The sequence below is a fragment of the Podarcis bocagei genome, assembly GCF_964188305.1.
Source record: "Podarcis bocagei genome assembly, chromosome: 11".
In the NCBI taxonomy this organism is placed as follows: domain Eukaryota; kingdom Metazoa; phylum Chordata; class Lepidosauria; order Squamata; family Lacertidae; genus Podarcis; species Podarcis bocagei.
In genome coordinates, this window is record NC_138136.1 from 35,891,500 (window position 1) to 35,911,916 (window position 20,417).

Genomic DNA, 20,417 nt, shown 5'->3' on the forward strand with positions numbered 1-20,417 from the left:
TCCATTTCCATAACACATTATATAAAACATCTCAAAGTGGTAGAAATGTTATATTTAATATAAGCTTTCCCATTAACCACTGTAAAATTTTTATCATATTCAAAACCATTAGCTTACTCTCTTGTTTGAGCCTCAAAACTGTGTCTATTCTGATGCATCCCTTCTAGAAACTGACAATTGGAAGTAGGATCAGTATCATTTAGAGTAAGCTTCTTCCTTTTTTGTGCTGAATTCTTTAATGTACATGAAGCAACCTGGATAGTTTGTTCACATGAACTGCTATCCTTTAAAATGGAATCTCCTTTTTCAGTTGGTCTGTCACGAGAGGAAATATTCTGATGGTCTGAATCGACTAATTTGTGCATATTCTGACTAAAGCCAATCTGTGAAATAACAATTATAAAAGAGGTCAAAATTATTAGTAGAGCAGTAAAACATATTGGTACATCTTAGGGCTGCCATATATCCGAGATTTCCAGGACATATCTGGGATTCATCCGTCGGAAATAGTGTCAGGGTGGAATTTTTGTAAATCAGAAAAAATGTCCAGGAAAACCCAGGTGCTTTACACTGAAATATGGCAACCCTGAGTACAGCTACATGTATTTAAACTTCTGTTTTAAAAGTATGAACAATGAAATCACTGTCAAATTTAGAGAACTTCCAGGACAAGCAACATAGGTTTAGTCAAATTCTAATGAGACAGCCTTTTACCATAACCCCTACATTTTTCTGACAAAGGTTAGATGTCATTTCCTTCACAAGAAAAGAGATAACTGAGCTATACAATGTATGTGAAGAATGGTGCTTTTTCTAGTTACACAATCCTGTGTTTCTTCCTTGAGCTGGATGGGGCTTTTTTTGGGGGGGGGGAGAATATCACATTGCATTTCCTTCACATACCCAATTACTTTAGAAGGTAAAATATTTTATAGAAAGAATCTTCTACTTCTCTGTACATAGGCGCCGACTCCATGGGGCTTGAGGGGGCTCGAGCCCCCTCAAAAAAATTTTTGGGGGGGCTCAGCCCCCCCAATAATCTCGGGCGCCCCGGGGGCGAGGGCTCCTGCCTCGCTGCTTCGCAGCACCACCGCCACTGCCAAGGCACTGCGGGGGGAATTTCCTTCCTCCTGGCGGTTTCAGCCCCCGCGAGAACAGGGGAATCCCGACTGGCCACACCTCCCAGCCAGCCAATCGGCTGGCTGGGGGGGCGTGGCTTGCCCTATTTAGGGCCGGAGCCACTTTATTTGCATATTCATGAGCTTATTTATTATTCATGAGCTTTCCCGGGCCCCCCCAATATTTTTTATAAGTCCGCGTCCCTGTCTCTGTATGCATATAGCTTCAGTGCAGATGATTATTTAATGCAAAAAACAGATGTTATGAACAATAACTTTTAAAACTGTGCAGAAGGTGTAGCAATTTTCAGTTATTTTTTATTCACATAACTATTTAACGTGCGTAAGAATGATACTATTATCTATAAGGGGTTTCTAGCACTGTGACTACATCTGCAAGATTTGACAACAGCTTTCCTGTTGAATCTTCTGAAGGTAGAAGAATCTCTTAGACATTAATGTTGATTGCAGTTATAGCTGCCAGGGGGTCAAAAGGCACACTCTCAATGCTACTTTCTGGATTCAGTCCTGAAGGTAAGTTTGGAATGACTGTAATACAGTACCCCCAATTCCCATTTCCTGGAGCTGGACCAGGACGATTTCATGGTTGATGGTATCATATGTCAATGAGAGATGAAGAAGTCGTACTCCCCTTGTCCCACTCTCTGCAAAGGTAATCCATACTGTTGACGAAGGGTGGACAGGAACAAAGCTGGTAGCCAGTGAAAATCTTTTAAAACAGGTCCAACATAGCTCTGACTATTAACTCCACTTAGAAGGTGAGCCACTGCATTTTACTGTTTCTGAGTTATCTTCTAGTATGTCCAAGTGGTGCTATGGCACCTTAGAACTACAGATGCAGCTGAGCTACAGTCACTTAAAAGAGCATGCTAATGAAACAGAAATGGGGAACCTGTACCCCTCCAGAGGTTGATGGATTCCAACATCCATTAGTCCCAGCTAGCATGGGCAGTGGTTAGCGATGATCAGAGTCAAACAACATCTAAAGGGCCTGCCTTAGATGCAAGCACTCCTCCTATGGCATAAGCCTAGCAGTTCTGGATGTTAAAATTGATTATCAATTATTAATAACTGGAAATGTTGTGCAACATTGCATCCTCCTCCTAACCAGTGTTTGCTGATATATCCTACTGAATGTCATGCCACCAACCTTGTCCAATTCAAGCAACATAAATCAACAAGTTAAGCTTGTTTTAGAACTCTTTAACAGAACTATGCAATGAAAATTAGCACAAACCAGTTATCAGGCTTCGCATTTGTAAATGATGTAAGTTCCAGAAATCTGAGTGCTCTGCTGCTACTTATCTTCCTCATTCCCTGAAGCAACCAAGGGGAGAAAATCTCTGATGCTTCTTTCCTTGTTGATACCTATAGTCTGCATAATTGCTGTTCCATTGAGTGTAACCATGTAAGAAGAGCTCTGCTGGATCTGAACAAAGACCCATCTAGCCCAGCACCCTGCTCTCAGAGTGGCCTATGGAAACCCCACAACCAGGACCTGGATGCAACAGCACTCTCTCCACTTGTGATTCCCAGCAACAGCTCTTCAGGGGGATAGTGACTATGACAGTGGAGGCAAAACACAGCTATCATGTGTAGTAGTCACTGATAGTCTTACCTCCATAAAAAAATGTCTAATCCACACAAGTGGGTGGCCATCACTGCCTCTTGTGGGAGCAAATTTCATAGTTCAACTATGTGCGGTGTGAAAAAGTAGTTTCATCTGTCTGTTCTGGGGCTGTGTATACACACACCCTATGAAACACACAAGGGCTATTTTTTTTCACAGTGTACATAGCAGTTTGAAGTTGTACAAACAAGGGACGCTGTGGGTTAAACCACAGAGCCTAGGACTTGCCAATCAGAAGGTTGGCGGTTCGAATCCCAGCGACGGGGTGAGCTCCTGTTGCTCGGTCCCAGCTCCTGCCAACCTAGCAGTTTGAAAGCACGTCAAAGTGTGAGGACTTCCGGGTTGGTGCCTCTGGCAATGGTGGAATTCCTCTGATCGGGAGGAATTTGCCCCGTGGGAATTTGGGTCTGTACCGCCACAGCGAAGGCGGAGACCCGTAAAAATCACAGGCGGGAGAAGCCTGTGAATGTGGGATTCAGCGGGCACCATTTGCACCTCCCCTACTCATGGGGAAACCCGGTTTCGGGGATCCGGAGCGATGTGGGGTGAGTGGCGCGGTGCTTCGAATCGTCTGCTTCTTCCACGGAGCGAAGCCGCATAGCTGTTGTCGGAGAGCACTGACTTTTTCCTGTGGACAATTTGACTCTAAAGTAATTACCCGTGAGTAGAGCTGAATTGGGAAGAATTGGATTTTTAAACGTTTAATCTGGCATCGAAACAGGGAGGTTCAATACAGGAAGTCCGCCTCCCCCTTTTGTAGATAAACTGAAGCAAGGAGGCTGCAAGCTAAAGTCTTGGAAAGCCTTTTGTAAACGACTAAATTTCCATCGGTAAAGAACTAACCCCCCCCCTTTTTGGAGACAGGAGAAGAGGGGGGGAAGTGGTGGACTGAATGTGCCTGTAGGAGAGAGTTAAGAGAGTTAAAATAACGCCGCTCTGACCCTGGAAACGGGCTGCTAGCAGGATTGATGTTTTTTGGAACGTCCATTGACAGCGTTTAGAACGTTCATTGACAGGTAGCTAAACAAGAGAATACATTGTTTCTACTGTCTCCGGTTGTTTTCAAAAAAAGGAGGAAAGTAACTGAAAATTGTAACTAACTTTGGATTATTGAAACTGTGTTTAAAAGAGGACATACTGACCGATACAAATAGAAACTGTTTTCCCCTAGTGGAAGTTTTTGAAATTGGTTACTTTACAGGAGCTGGGCTAGGGGAATTTCCAGCTGCAAGATAAAAAAGTGTGAGACTTTGGAATTGACCTTGAATCTCTTAAGTGTTATGGCAAATGGAAAGGAAAAAACAGACGGGATGTCGACAGAAGAGGCCTTAGTGGCTGCATTATTGAAAATAAACAATTTGCTGGAACAACTTCACAAGAAAACAGATGTGATAAATGTGAAAATGGATGCTGCAAATATTGAAATTGACTCAATCGTAGAAAGTTTAAATAACTTGGGACAAAAGGTGAATACCAATCCAGAAACCACCCAGAAACTGACACAGGAATCTACTCTGATATGGCAAACTGCAGATGAAGTCAGGGGAAAAACCCTTGCTGCTGAATCTAAAGCAATACAACTGGAGAGGAGAGTCCCATCCATACAAAGACAACCTGATGAACATAAGCTGACATTCGTTATGATTGAACTTAAAGATGAGCAGATGAATTTGAGGACCAGAGCCCTATCTGAACTGGAAAAGGAAAGCTTGACAGAGTTTCAGGAGGCGACAGGACTAACATCGGTTGAGAAAGAGAGGTATTTGGGGGTTAGTATGACCGCCAAAAATGTGAATCTGTTTAAGGATAACTGTGAAGAGAAGGGGGATTGAAGAGAAGGGGGATTTGGAAATATGGACAAATCAGAAGTTGTTATTGTTGGGCCGAGTTACTGTGGTGGGGTTGAGGGCTGCTGTGTTGCTGGGGATGTTGCTTTTGTTTCAAACATTGCAAGCTTTGGATGGGATGGTTTCAGGAGGTGGCAGAGGGATGTTTCTAGAGTTGTTTGGCAGGGCAGGAAGCCTCGAGTAAAACTTAAGATATTGATGGATGCCAAAGAAGGAGGTGGACCTGCCCTGCCAGACCTTTAAATTTCGTTGTGAACCATCTGCTTTTTGCTGGTTGAGAGAATGGTTGCTTCTTGAAAGCACTGAAGTGTTGGACAATGGCAGACGAAGTTGATGGACTATACGGAATTGGCGGAAATGACTGGCAAGATCCGAAACCAGGGAGAAGAGTCGGTGGAAGAAGATTGGAAAAAGTTTAAAGACTATTTATAGAAATATTGTAAAATTAAGGAATGTTAGAAAAATGTTGGAATGAAGTTATATGGCTTTAGTAGAAATGTCATAAGGAATTAAGTATAAATAGATTAATAGAAAATTAAAGGAAAAATAAGGCAAGAATGTGTTAAGATAATTATAGGATAGAAAACAGAGTAAGATGGAAAGGAATTGCTGAAACAATTAATAGAAGTGGAATACAAAAAGGGAGGTGTGAGGAGGTCACTGGAAATAAGTGAATGAAATACAAGATATTGAAAATGTTTGAGGTGTTTTTAAATTGTTTTTGCTTCTTTTTGCTTTGTTTTGTTAGTCCATGTAGCGTTTTTGTATTGTATTCGTATTGTTTTTTCTCTTTTCTTTTTTGTTTGTAGTGTTGTGTTGAAAAAGTAATAAATATCATTTTTTAAAAAAATGAAAGCACGTCAAAGTGCAAGTAGATAAATGGGTACCGCTCCGGCGGGAAGGTAAACGGCGTTTCCGAGCACTGCTCTGGTTCGCCAGAAGCGGCTTTGTCATGCTGGCCACATGACCCGGAAGCTGTACGCCGGCTTCCTCGGCCAGTAAAGCGAGATGAGCGCCGCAACCCCAGAGTCGGTCCCTTTACCTTTTATCACACAATAACATCATTTAACGCAGAAGCCATGCTGACTATATACACAAGGGGGCATGTTTTCAAACCAATGAGCAATGGTGTTCTCTATTCCTATTCCCTGAATTACTGTTTCAGTAGACCCTTAAAAATATTTTTACACTCTTTCAAAAGAGAGGGATTGGAAATTGGTGTTTTGATATAAAGACAGCTCCCCATTTACACGGGGGTTGTGTTCCAAGGCACCACATGTTTAAGTGAAATTGCGTGAACACCATTGAAAAAGCCAGCAAACACCCTCCAAACGACCTTGCTCAAACTCCAATTCGCCACAGTTTGCACAAGGGCTTATGGGATTGCATTTACAAAGGCTCATCAGATTGTTACACTGTTTTTATGCCTTTTTGTGCAACAGGAATGGTCACATATGCCTTGAATGCATGTAAATGGGAAGTTGTTGGTATTGATATACAGAGGAAATGTAATCAATCTATGGATTTGTTTAGTGACGATGCACAACCTACATTTCTTCATACACACATACATACCAGAAACAAACTTGCAAAGGCAAATTATCAAGACAGACGAAATGCCCTGGTCACCAAAGAACCTTCAGTTGTACTTAAGGTGGGTGGGGACTTCCTTGTAGAAGCTTCTGGGGAGGAAATGGGTCTGAAGGGCGCTTCATTTGGTAAGAGGGACTACAATGTCTTTGTTTTAAACGCAAAAAGTCCCAGGTTCAATTTCTAGCATTTCCAAGTAGAGCTGGAAGACGCTCAATCTGAAACACTGGAGCAATGCTGCCAATCAGTGTAGACAATACTGAGCTATATGGACCAACCGTATAATAAGCCATCCTCAGATACCCGGTGCCTTGTGGGTCATCTTAGGGAAATAAAAGGCTAAGGAGTAAACCCTACACAAATCTGGAATGAAGTAAAATGGCTGAACAGTCTTGTACACCTCCTTCCAGCAACTCCAACAGCCAAGCTGGTGCTAAATGTTCTGGTTACCAGTCTCTGCAGCCACAGCAGATGCTGTGATTCTCCAGCAGTTTGACCTCACCCCCAGAGGCGCACTCTGTTGTCTCTCAATAGAGAGACGGATGCTAAGAAAAGATCTTCAGATGAATGGCAATATATAAATTTAATAAATAATAATTAAAAATAATAGTGGAAGGCAGCTGTTCTTCTGCTTCCTTCCTGCAGCTCCATGTACTGTACAAGTGTGGACCATGTCATATGAAGCTGGAGTGAGAGAGGGGATCACCTGAAAACCAGAGGACTCTTGTGTCAGCAAAGCTCTCACTTAAATAACATCCTTCCATCTGATTTGGGATTATTCTTCCTTCCCACTGCAGCCCTATACCCCATTGCTGTTCACTGTTCAGGAGCATGCACACACACACACACACACACACACCCACACACCATGGGGTTGTCAGGGGTACAGTGGATTGCAGAAGGAAAAATAGAAAGAGAAGGCTGGTTGAGCAAACTGTAAACTTATACTAAGAAGGCTTTACAATGCAGGTATCACTGTTGTACAAGGCAGCAGGGAAGAAGCAAGGTTGCTTATCCTAACAATGGCAGTATGCAACTTTAATGAGAGGCAAGGTAATAAAAACATACATCACTTACCTAGGAATATTATACACAAACAATAGGCTTATTTGGGGTATAAGATGGTTTTGTGAATATAAACGGCAAGTTAACATTTCAATAAACATTAATGTGAATATAAATTGTAAACCAACATTTCAACTTTAAAGTATACATACTTGTTCCTCTGAAGGATATGGCAATGTGGTCATCATTAAAGCTTCTGTTTCTTCAAGGTGTTTTACATGAAGCTGAGATTTTACATTTATATCTGTTATTTGTGTGCAATCACCATCTGTTTGGTCTGGTGTTGGTTGTTTGTCTGCGATGATGAACCAACTTCCCTTGCCTTCTGGCTGACAGACAGATGCTGCTGCAGATTCTGACAAGGAGTTCAGTGCTGTGAGAAGCTCTACAGGCAGGGCATTGCTCTCCTTATTTACAGACTTAGCCATAGAAATAGCACCATCCTGATTTTCCAATATGTCAAGCATTTTGAGGGTCTCAGAATCATCAAGTGGTTCCATCAAATCTTCAAATTCCACAGCCATTGTTTCATCTACACTTATACTTGATTGCACTGTTTCAAATGGATGGTATTCTGTCATATCTTCCTTACTGACAATTTGAAAAACCTCTGACATCTCTGTATCTTGTGGAATTGAATCCTCTATTGCATCCATACCAGAAAGAAGGCTTATTTCTGGAGACACTTCAACATTTAAAGTCTCTGTAAGCTAATGATAAAAACATATGCTAATTTAACACTCAAAAGCACACATTTGCAAAGCTTTCTTCAAAGAAAATGCTGCTTCCTCTTCATAGCTCTTTTTAAAATAGCTTTTTTAAATAGCTTTTTAAAACAGGTGTTTTTGTACCTTCCCCAGTTCTATTATATTTCTTTTAATCTGAGACAAAAGTGCACAATTTACTAGACTGTATATATACATAATAGTTTTAAGATACTTAAAGAAAAAGGGTTTACCCTGATACACTTTGCTAAAAACTTTAATGGTTTCTTATGATCCCTCAGTCTGCTTCCAGGGAGCTTATAGCCAACTTTTACTCGTTATTAGTCTTTTACATTTAAATGTTTTTCTCAGTATCATTCATTCATTAATTGTTATATTTTTTCTGATGACATGAAGGCATTTGATGCAATTGTACTGCTGAAGCTATGTATTTTCTCTGGTCTTTAGATGGCTTTGTGGGTTGATATGTATTGCTTAAAAATTGGTTTTATTTTAATTTTCTCTGTCTTGTATTTTCTATTTTTCATAATGTTGATAACTCCCCAGAGGAGTGAGTTAATGGGAAAGTATAAATGCAAAAAATAAATTGATGCATAAAAATATTTCTATATGCCCATTTACATAAAATATCAAAGTGCTCCACAGCATAAAGTACCATAACACAATACCAAATAATAAATTTAAAACCTGGTCCTGTTATTAGCCTGGGAACCCACCCAGAAAACATATATAACCCACTGTAAAAAAGCTGAAGAAAAACTGTTTTCTTTAGTACAATTGGAGGTCTACTACTAGAGCATCAGCATAGGCAATATGGTGGGCTCCAATAATCTTCTTGCTTTCTCCAGTGTGCTGTGATATTATGACAAGTCAACCAGCAGAGAGGGGGCTGAATGGAGTGAAATCTGCTGGGATAATGCTAGCAAGACACAGGAAATCAAATAAGTGGACATGAGAACTGTGGTTGGATAGGATGACAGGGAATGATCAAAATGACATGGATGTCAAGGGAATCAAAACCCTTTCTGTGGAGAAACTTGGAGTACATGGTTACTAGAGATGCCACCTTCCTGTTCACTATGCTATGGAGGTCTTCACTTGGGAGGGTGACATGTTGTCTTTGTGGCTAACCTGTTATCTTTTGTGTGTATCCTGGATAGAGTGAAATCGAAAATTGTTTAGCTATTGCCATGCACTGATTGGTGTCTTCTGTGTATGAGTAAATGATGGGGTGTCACAAGCACACAAAGTTTAAAAAAAATTCTCTCTCTTCCATGGTCCCAACAAAAATAGTTACTCCTGAAATGCAAATGGCAGCTTCAAAGAAGCTATTTTGGTCAGGACCATGGCAGGGAGAAGAAAAAGTTAAACTTCCCTTCCCCAAGGTTCCAAGGCTGCTAGTTACATAAGAAAAATTGTGTGTGTCAATTTCATTCATGCAATTAATATCACATCTAGTTCAGTGCTCATAATAGAACCAATGGAGCTACTGCAGGAAAATTACAAAAATACATTTTCAATACTCAACATACTATGTTGGCAAGTCTCACCTGTTACATTCTTTCACAATCTTGTATGGTGTAATAATTTGTATCACAATAACTTCTGCACTGTATCATTATACACATCCTAGGGGCATGCTGATTGAGTTGCATAAAAACAGCAAGCTCAAGCTCAGACTGAATGTTTGAAATGACATCTTTGTTAAGATTAGGTAAAGGTAAAGGGACCCCTGACCATTAGGTCCAGTCACAGACGACTCTGGGGTTGCAGCGCTCATCTCGCTTTATTGGCCGAGGGAGCCAGCGTACAGCTTCCGGGTCATGTGGCCAGCATGTCTAAGCCGCTTCTGGCGAACCAGAGCAGCGCACAGAAAAGCCGTTTACCTTCCCGCCGGAGCGGTACCTATTTATCTACTTGCACTTTGACATGCTTTCGAACTGCTAGGTTGGCAGGAGCAGGGACCGAGCAACGGGAGCTCACCCCGTCGCGGGGATTCGAACTGCCAACCTTCTGATTGGCAAGCCCTAGTCTCTGTGGTTTAACCCACAGCGCCACCCGCGTCCTTGTTAAGATTACAGTTATTTGTTTGTTTGTTTATGTAATAAATATCTGGAGAAAACATGTTCGTAGGCTTTCACGGGGGAAGGGGGAATTCCATGAGGCACAAATTAATTGAAAAACAGAGATTATATAGTTACAATTGGGGGGGAGGGGAACACTAACAGACCTACATTTCTGTCTGTTTCCAGAAATCCAGCCACTTCAGAATCTAAACCTAAAACAACAGCAAATAAGTGAATTTTAAATTTTATTTTCAATGCATATCACTTTGAATATCCTTTAAAACATAGTATGGTCTTTGAAGGGAAACAGTAAATACCAAATTTAGCCATCCTGGAACTGAAGGAAAAAGAGCTTCTGACCACCTATGAGGAAAGCCTTCCTTCACAATAAAGCTTCTATTAACTTTATAACTAGTGTGTCACCTAAAATTAATCTGTAACTTAACAAGCAGAACTTGTATCCAGAAGCTTCCCCTTACACCAGTGGGAGCATCCCTTGAAATACAAATAGCAGCTTCAGAGAGGTAATTGTCATCAGGACTATGGACTCTCTATGGCCCCAAGACTGCTCAAACTTGCCTGTGGCTGCTATTTACATAACCAAAAAATGTGTCTAGTTTGCCCTTTACAGGCACAATTTGTGTGCCTCTACATTTCCCCCCTATGACTAATAGCAGCTTCTGGGGGTAGGGCGATTTGGATCTGACCACTGACAACCAGGACAAAGGGTTAGACTTCCCCACAAGGACTGATCCCCAAGCAAACTGGGACTTTAATTTCTTAAGAAAGGAAAAGGCGTGGAGAGTGTCAATCATGGAATTTCTATGTAACATCTAATTTGGACCTGATGGATGGCTTGAATGAAAGTACTTATGAACTTGAAAGTATGTTCTCTATGTCCTAAGGCAGCTACAGCACTATTTAGGTTTTTGGCTCATGGCGCTCTCCCAATGTCCACATATGCACCTGTTCCAGTTCACAACTTCCCATGTTCGGCATGAAAGTCTGAAGGGGAATGTTACGAGTGAGTGTGCTTACAATTCTTCTCTTGATTAGGAGCTCTGCATTATCAAGGGTCCTGATCGCAGGGAAGTTTGTAAGCACATTCACCCAAATGCACTTAGAACCCTCCTTCAAATGGTGCTAAATGGTGGGCCTGAAATGGATGTATATATTTGGGGTGGGTTGTGTATGTAACCCCTCCCTAGTTTAAGCCCTATTTAAGCAGAATAGGACTAGTGGGAACAGGTACCTCCAGGGTATATGAGTCTTCTGCTCTGGCAATTTAGTTCAAATCCAGAATTGTGGGGTGCAGTATGAGGGCAGGGTGGGAGGGAGGAAGAAATCATTTCACAATGGATTTAGGTAACCTTCCTCTTAATGGACTGCACTGCCTTGTGAAGTTCTAGGTGACCACCCTAATAGGCATTACGTAAAACCACTGCACAGAAAGTAACAGTGGGAGGCCAATTACAAACTCCTTTCTGAGACTGAAACTCCAAAAGCCATTTAGTTCCTTACTGTGCTGTATATAGATACATCTGTTTGATATTTTCTGCAAACTGTGTAATAACTATACTTAAACAAGTTACTCTCCATTACATAAACATGCAGATAAAAAGCTTGTATCATCCATGTACAATAGCAGCTGGTGAATGATCAAGTTGGCAAATACCTGTAACACTGATGGGACAGTTTATCCCAGCTCTAGAAAGGAAAAGAACAGATAACATTAATTAACTTTGCATGTTTGGGTGATTTAGGCTTGATTGTAATCTCTGTTTTACTCAGATCCTTCACACTTATTTGTAGGTGATATAATGATGAATGTATGGTAACAATTTGTTGCACACAAATGCATGAAATCAGCAGGATTTCTAAAGTGCTTAAAAGGCACTATTTCTAAAACAAAACATACGTATGTTATCTAAAACTTTAACAGTTGAAATCAGGGAAACTAAGGCTGCAGTTGTAATCATATTTACTTGGGAGTAAGTCCCAATGAGTATAGTAGGTCTTACTTCCAAGCAAACATGGAGAGTATTGGGCTGTAAAAAGATAATCAGTTCTAACTTTTTTCCATCCAATTCTGCACTTGGTGGTGCGTGACAGGTGGCCGATATAATGATACATCCAAATTACCGGTATGGCTTTAGAAAAATGATGTTTTTTTTCTTACTCAAATAAAAAAACTAAAACCTCAAATCTATCACTATCTTTTTATTGCTGATAACAAAACATTGCTCTGGCAGGGTCCGAGAGCCCTCCTTTGCAATCTCTCTGACTACAGTCCTGAAGCTTGGGCTGTTCAATGAAAGATGTAGATTGTCCAGTGCTTTTTTTCTAGAAAAAAGGTACTAGTACTCAGCCTACAAGGGAGGGCACTCAGACCCTGCCAGAGCATTGCACCTCCCTTCCTAAGCTGGGCAGAAGCTTCCCAGGCTTTGAGAAGGGGGGTGTGAGGGATCCTGCAGCCCTCCTGCCTCCTTCCCCAAACTGGGGAAGCTTTAGGAAGGAGGTGGGAGGGCTCTCAGGCCCTGCCAGAACATCGTGCCTCCTTTCCTAAGCCAGGTAGAAGCTTCCTGGGCTTTGGGGGAAAGGTGCAAGGCTCTGAGGGGGATGGAAGTGCTGGTACTGCATATCAGTGCATACCACAAGATAAAAAGCACTGAGTTTGTCCGTATATTTTTCTGAGTATCTGAGAAACAGGTTAGCATGGTAAATTTCCTTCTGAATAGAAGGTGTGTGATTAGGAATACAGAGGAGGAATACAGATATAATTTAAAAATAACAACCCACAAAGGGCACATGCTCAAGGCAAAACTGAAGGCAAGGTTGCAATCAAAAAGCCATCTAGCACTCAGATATCTGTTAGACTTCCTGACACATGACCTCTGAAAATGTAGCTTCTCTATTTCTAAATAGCCTGTTATGGTGATATCTAGAAATTAATTTGCAAGATTCAGACCTGATAAAGAAAGATAAGGCATTCTGGTTTTACTTACTCCTGCAAAGGAGTGAGCTACTTATTCATGTCCATTAAAATCATTTTATAAATATGAAGTGAACTGTTCTCTATCACTTCTGTAACAAGCATGTAAGGGCAAAATATAAAAAGAAACACAAAGCACTGTGGATGCATTTTGAGCTCTCTCTGTGTGTATGTGTGCCCACAGTATTCCAGCAAAGCAAATGCTAGAATATCATCCTGCTACTCCTTGCTGGCTTATGCTTAACTACTACTTCCTCCACCTGTTGGGGAATGAAGCAGCCCACAGCCAGTTGACTGAGGTGGGAGCATTATACTGTTTGCTTCCATCACAGGCATCCAGCTGCAAGCGATTTCTTTTTCAGGAAGAGGTGGCAGTGGTAGTGAGCGGGCAGGTGATTGAGCAGGGAAAGGAACCACCTGACAGTGGGGTACCAGAGATGGAAGCAATGCAACCTCCTCTTGTGTCAGGCAACAAGCCATAGAAAGCATCTATCAACAGGAAGAGGAGGGGACAGTCACAGCAGCAGCCAGAACATTCAGCAGGAAGAAGATAATATATAATCATAGAATTGTAGAGCTGGAAGGGTCATCTACTACAACCCCCTGCAATGCAAGAATCTCAACTAAACAGTTCTTGGTTTCAATGGCAGATCTTCCTTTGTTATGTCCCTGCATGGTTGTTGCATGGTTGTTAATTCAGCCTTGGAAATAAACCCACAAAAGTCATCAGTCTGCTAAGAGGTTAGCACTGTGAATTTTCAGATGAATTTGCATAGGAAGGAGCTTTCCTTCTCTCATGGCTAGAACAAAAACAAAGTGGACTGACCTAGAAGATCTCTTTCATGAGTTCCATCCATCCTCCACCAGCTTGCTCACTGGCCAACATAGAATTCTTGGGTGGATAAGGACTACAACCAGGTAATTTGTTAAAGCCATGGTTCCCTTGATTCTATGAATATCAGAGTATATTGATGACTTGAAGAATATTTATTAGAGTTGTCAGTTAAGGAAACCAAGACAGAAAAATGAGAAAGCATCATCTTTAGACTGTAAGTCTAAGTGAAGCTTAGCAAGGTTTGAAGGAATAAGTAGCAACCAGGTGAGGAGACTGAAGGAACCAGGAAAGATTGGAACAATGTACATTTTGTACTTAACAACCTGTAATTAAGATTAAGTAACATAATTATGCAACTGAAAAATATAAAGGATTCCAACAGCCCAACACATTTGATGAGTTATATTGCATGAAAAATTGCAAAATTAGATGATCAGGTGATTTTTAGATGAAAGTTGTAATTATTGGATTAATGTCATAATTTTCTGATTTTAATTAAACCCTGCTTGTAAGTACATCCATTCATTCTGATGCAATTTCTGGCAGATGTAACGCAGAAAACATCTGCTTACATCCTTGAATACATTATCAGATGTCACACCATCTGATATTTAATACAGAACCTATAGTAATAAATATTCCCTGTTCAAAATTTCTATTATTAAAAGAAGCCACACCTGAGTGGTGAACACAATAAACTGCCCCAGCTTGGAACAAGAGATGCTATCTCTCTTGTATTTAAAAGGAATTTATCCTATCCCACATATATCATGTACTTTCTCCTGAATCTTGCTCTTTTAGATCCATTTCTCCACTGTGTCTTTTGCTACTATTTTCAGCTGTGGGGGAGGAGGTTCTTATTCTTTCCCTACAACACATTGATCACAGCTAACTTTTTTATGCATTAGATTAAAAAAACCCAGCCCTACCATTAGATTGAGACAACCAGCCATAGCTGTCAACATTTTCCTTTTTTTTAAGGGAAATTCCCTTATTCCAAATAGGATTCCTCACAAGAAAAGGGAAAAGTTGACAGCTATACAACCAACCCAGGCAGGAGGTGCCGTGGATGTGAGTAGCCTCCACAGCCACTCCCCAGGGTCCTCCCCCGTCCACCATTCCTATCTTACTGAGCCAGCAACCCACCAGTAGTGATGCTTGCTTGTTGCTGGACTACTGGGCAAGTAAGATGTTTCCCAACATATCAGAGACAGCAATGATGGGAAATACCCATAATCATAGGAGCCAACTCCTTGGGGTCGATGTCCCTTTGCTCCTCGCAATAAAATATTTGGGGGGCTGCCCCACGTTGATGGACACTGGCATTCAAATAGTATGCATGTGCCACATATTATGATCAATTATGCAGGGCGGGGCTTACCTGCCCCCCCAATATTTTATTCAAGTTGGCACCCCTACCCCTAATCAGGTGAGCAGGCATTCCAGCAGGCATCACATATGTATTGCTCTGTCACATGATACATGTTGGTGGTGGTAGCAGCTATGGTGCCGCTGTTGCTTTACAGCATTTGAGTGGGAAGTGAAAAGACACCAGGTGGAGCAGTGAGCAAGCAGCACCAAAGTGTTGGAGGAAAGAGCTGCATGTGCCCCACATACTGCCCTGCACTCCCTATTGTAGCCTGCTGTCTTGTAGTGCAGTAAAACACGCACCTTGTTAGTTCATAATAAAGTAAGATTGAACTGCCTATCAATTGGTTTCTGCATGTAGAATGCAGAGGGCACTATATTTAGCGTTTGTCTCAAGAAGCAAGTTGCCTTGGGTTGGTCCTGATTAGGTGATCAAAGTAAAAAAAATCTAATTAAAATATTTTAATCATGAACCAATCTATGAATATGTGAATTTTAACACATATAGTAGCTCTGTTGATTACAGCGTGCTGCTGATAATGCCATGGTTGAAGGTTTGATCCCCATAAGGCACATCTGAATGTTCCTGCATTGCAGGGAGTTGGACTAGATGATCCTAAGGCACCCTTGCAACTCTATGAATCTATGATTCAAGTCTATGATTCAAGGTATGCTATATTTATCATAGAACTATGCTATATTTATCCAAATAGCAGAATTTGGTCAAAATAAAGTTCTGCTGGATCTGGATTTGACATTAATAAACTAAATCTAGCTCAATATTCAAATAATGGATCAATGCCACTTCTAAATGGAATTATGACTCAGTTTTTTACATAAGAACAAACAAAGGTCCACATGCACACTGTCTTCAAACTCTGATATTTCCAAGAGTGTAATTTAATGAAAGGACATGCATAGATGCAGTACCTAAACCAGGACAGGAGGCACTAGTCTACACAATTCCATGTTTTACAAGGCATACAGAAATGAAATATATATCTTTTTATGCAAAGCAGCAAATTTATTTGTTTGTTTCATATTTGCATGAAGTACATAACTTGTTTCTTTTTTAAAAAATGATGACCCCCCAGTGGTGCAATGGGTCAGTGCATCTGGCTGTTAACAAGAAAGTTGGTGGTTCAAGTCCACCCAGGGACGGGTGTGGGCAGGGTTTCTATATTGCAGGGGGTTGGACTAGATAACCCTCAGGTCCTTTCCAACTCTACAATTCTATGATTCTATGAAAATGTATAACATAGTTAATTACATTCCTCAGTTAGTTACTTAACATAATCCAACATTCTTCAGTAACCACACCCTCAGGATTAGTAAAATTCATACTTATGTAACTGTTCTCACTATCGAATGGAAATATGTACTTCTTTAAAATAACCTGGAACATTCTCACATAAGTTACACTTAAAAATAAAACAAAAATTCCACCCCTTTACTACTTGTGCACAAACTAAAAGGTAATTTAGTTATTAATTGCCATTCACTGATATTCTTAAAATACCACTATCCTAGTCTGAATCCCAGGAATCCTTGTTTGAAGAAAGCTCTTGTTTTTGAAATTATCATTTGGATATCTGACTGGATGCATTTTACATTCTACCTCAGGAGATTGGGAATGCAAGCAGACAACATAGGATAAATAATTTCTTCTATGTAACTGACAAACGGAAAATCATTAAGTCCTTTATATTTTTCTCTACTTTTATCTTCGTCTTATACAGTGGTACCTCGGGTTACATACGCTTCAGGTTACACACTCCGCTAACCTAGAAATAGTGCTTCAGGTTAAGAACTTTGCTTCAGGATAAGAACAGAAATCGGTGGCGGCAGGAGGCCCCATTAGCTAAAGTGGTGCTTCAGGTTAAGAACAGTTTCAGGTTAAGTACAGACCTCCGGAATGAATTAAGTACTTAACCCGAGGTACCACTGTATACGTCTCTTCTTTTTATCTTTTTTCTTCTCTCTCCCTCTCTTTACTATGGTGTCCTCTGCTCTGGGCTGTTATTGGGGTTCAGGATTACACACACTTGAAGATTATGGATGGGTGGAAGGACCCTGGATAAGAGCCAGGGAAGGGAAGACCTCCCAGGGTGAGTGACTGGAAGAAGACAGGAAAGCTCCCAGGTGAGAGCTGGGAAGGTCCACTATTTTTTGTGTGAGATAAGGGTTAAGAGCAATTATTTTTTTCCTAGATAAATAGGTGCTGGTACTCACCATGAAGATATTACAGTAAGTGCCACACAACTAAAAAAGAGGTGCTAGTACTGTGTACCCTTGCGCACCCCCTGAAAAAAGCACTGGTTAAGAGTCAGGACTCTGCATTTTCTTTTCTCTTTGTTTTTATCTAGGTTTATTCCTTTTGTTTTATTGTATCACAAAAAAGCTTTAATAAAATCTTATGGGGGGGGGAGGAGAAAGAAAACTATGTTCCTGTCTCTTCAGTACCAAATATTTGTACTGTAGATCATTTACTTATTTATTTAAAAGGGAGGATATGCTGGGTTTACTCCTGCCAAGAACTTAGCTAGACTGATATGAAAGTTTTAAGGAGCTGTGGTATTTAGAGCACATTCCCACTGCAGTGTGGTAAAGGTAAGAGAGAGGTTAGAGGCTCAGGCCTTGCCAAGGCCTTGCCAAAAACCTCTGAGATTTTGCCACCCCATATAGATTCAGGAGCTTGATGCAGAAACCCTGTTCACAAGACATACTGTTATTTGTGAAATACTGATGTGTGGTGTTGGGAGAGGGATTGCACCAGCTGCCTGTGCCCCCAACACCATTGATCTCACAAACCCTTTCCTGCTTTTGTATTCGTTAACTGAACTTGAGGAGGCAAGAGTTGCAAGACACACCTTCAGGAAGCTTAATTGCCATTTTTACAGTGAACCGTACCTGAACCCTTTGACTGAAGACTATGTTTCCAAATAGGGGACCTCAAAAAAGCACAATGAAATCCCACGGGTGGTTGGTTGTATGCTTAGGACCGTGAGTGACTTTTGTTTTCTGTTTGGGACGTTATGTGGAGGAGAGAGTAGGCAGTCATTTAGCACGGTTATATGGGCGGAAGGGCCACACACACCATTAATTTTACCATGCATCTGAATGAGTAACAGAAGCAACTGGCATATCCTGGTCAACGGGAGGCCTTTATTACAGGACCAACTGTAATCCTATACCAGATGAGCAAGCCCCACTGAACTCAGAGCGGCTTGCTTCTGAGTAGCCACACAGCCTTTGCCAGTATTCAGACACTTACAGTCAGCCCCAGAGGGTGACTTGTGATGCCTCTGTGAAGTGTTTGCACAACTAATTGTAACGTGTGTGTGTGTGTATTTGTCACCTCCCGGCGAGCAGCTCCTCTTGGTCCCCGTCGCTCTCAGGGACGGAACCCTCCACTATCGTCTCATCGCTGTCGGTCTCGCAGGTGCCACCTCCCTCCGACATGGCTGCTACTTTCGCCCCTCACCCCCCCAACCCCCTCTCAGGGACTTCTGCTCTTTGCCCGAAGCCAATCCCCCCTCCTTGCAAACGACCACAGGACCCCCGGCCCAACCGAAAGCCGCCTTCTCCTCAGGCAACACTTCCGCCCCTCGAGACTCTCCGAGGGGAGGCCCGGTGCATTTCGGGGGTTGTAGTCCTCCGCGCAAGATCCTGGTCCCTGACTAAAGTAAGGAGTTGTATTTGGTATTGGGAGAGCATTGGGAGGGTGGGGTGGTGAGAGTGTCGAGCTAAAGGGCATCCGAAAACACTTATTTATTTAGTTACTTTACGTGTCGTTGTTGCTGTTTTCCAGAGCACCTTACAGGAGGAAAGGACTTGGGATGATGATGATGATGATGACGACGATGATGATTATTTTATACCCCACTCATCTGGCTGGGTTTGCCCAGTCACTCTGGTCGGCTCCCAACAGACTATTAAAAACACAATAAAGAGGTAGCTGTGCAAGGCGGCCGCTTATAACGAAAACAAATAAATTATAAACGAGTAAGAGATGAGAAAGTGCTACCCATTAGCTGGGCAGAACACGGGGACGATTGCCAGCCGAGAGAGATCACTTGGCAAGATTTCTGAATCTTAACTTCCGCTGCTGAAATACAGTACAATTAAAAAGGTATGCATTTAATAGGGAGTTAAGTGCGTTCAGTGACACAGGGCTGATTTGCAGGTAAACTGGATGTAGGCCAGTACCTTGTATTTTAATTTCAAAAAAATCACTTCCACGCTTTCCTTTTCATCTTCTCTTCCCTGTGCATCGAATGTTGCCACAGTTTGGAGAATAGCTTCTGTTCCTTGAACAGCTACATGACCTAAACAGGCAAAGCCTCCCCCCCCCCATCCCTCTTATTTATGCCCTGAAATCATTCCCCTGCTCAGTTTCTGCATAAAAGCACAGAAGCTTTTTTATTCATAACTTTGCTGTAGCTACGGCAAACTGGTTATGTGAAGAGATGGTTTATGAATCATAAGTCATCTCTTCATGTGCCATGCATTTTTTTGAGAAAATCCAGTCAACAGCTTATATTTGCCGTAGCTGATTCACGCCACTGGTTTACCACACCTCAATTCGGTATGGGTGGATTTCTGGGGGGGGGGGGGAACAGTGGCGTAGCGTGGGGGGTGCAGGGGGGGCCAGCCGCACCGGGCGCAACATCTGAGGGGGCGCACTCGCCGCCTCCGGAGTCTCCGAAGAGCCTCGGGCGCAGGCTGTAGCAAGAAGCCGAAGCTGAAGAGCCCGCTGAGCGCCGCGCCCAGGCAGAGCGCGCCGGGAGGCACCACCGCCAGGGCCCGGCGGCAGCCGCAGCACCTCGCCACCATTCCGCCGCCAGACTTGCTCACACAGGCACGGCCGCCCGCCACCGATGCTGCTGCCTCTGGCGGCGGACACGTGGAGAGAAACAGCGGCAGCCGAGCGGGAGACTCTCCCTTTCTCACTGCAACGCTCCGGGGAGGGGGTGAGGGAGAGAGTCAGGTGGAAACGCGCGCGCGCCCCCCAAGCCGCATCTTCGTGGGGGTTGGGGGGCGAAGCCGCCGGGTATTTGCGCCCCAAATTGGGGCGACCGCAAAAAGCCACCCTTCCAGCAGCAAGCTTCAAGGTCAAAGGCTCCCTTCGAGGAAGCTGCGATCCTCTTTCCAATTAAG

At 42.3% G+C, this 20,417-nt stretch overlaps 1 protein-coding gene and 1 long non-coding RNA gene across 10 annotated transcripts in view; one reads left to right on the top strand and one right to left on the bottom strand.

Moving 5' to 3' along the window:
- The window catches only part of ANKRD31 (ankyrin repeat domain 31), a 46,915-nt gene extending 28,188 nt beyond the window's left edge, over positions 1-18,727 (bottom strand). For 6 of the 8 annotated variants that reach the window (XM_081212468.1, XM_081212473.1, XM_081212471.1 and 3 more), the window contains exons 1-5: positions 18,616-18,727; positions 11,738-11,769; positions 10,231-10,274; positions 7,424-7,981; positions 118-383 (exon numbers count right to left, since the gene is read on the bottom strand). In XM_081212468.1, the coding sequence (XP_081068594.1) occupies positions 118-383; positions 7,424-7,981; positions 10,231-10,274; positions 11,738-11,769; positions 18,616-18,719 (1,004 nt within the window). In that variant the 5' untranslated portion in view covers positions 18,720-18,727. The remainder of the gene's footprint in view (positions 1-117; positions 384-7,423; positions 7,982-10,230; positions 10,275-11,737; positions 11,770-18,615) is intronic. The other 2 variants (XM_081212474.1, XM_081212470.1) reach the window with 2 other exon arrangements.
- LOC308597073 lies at positions 18,577-19,401 on the top strand. 2 transcript variants are annotated; one of them, XR_014012816.1, is made up of 2 exons: positions 18,577-18,699; positions 19,069-19,401. It is a non-coding gene; the product is annotated as an uncharacterized lncRNA (long non-coding RNA). The 2 variants fall into 2 exon arrangements; XR_014012817.1 differs by lacking the exon at positions 18,577-18,699 and adding an exon at positions 18,808-18,942.
- Positions 19,402-20,417: the final 1,016 nt, after the last annotated feature.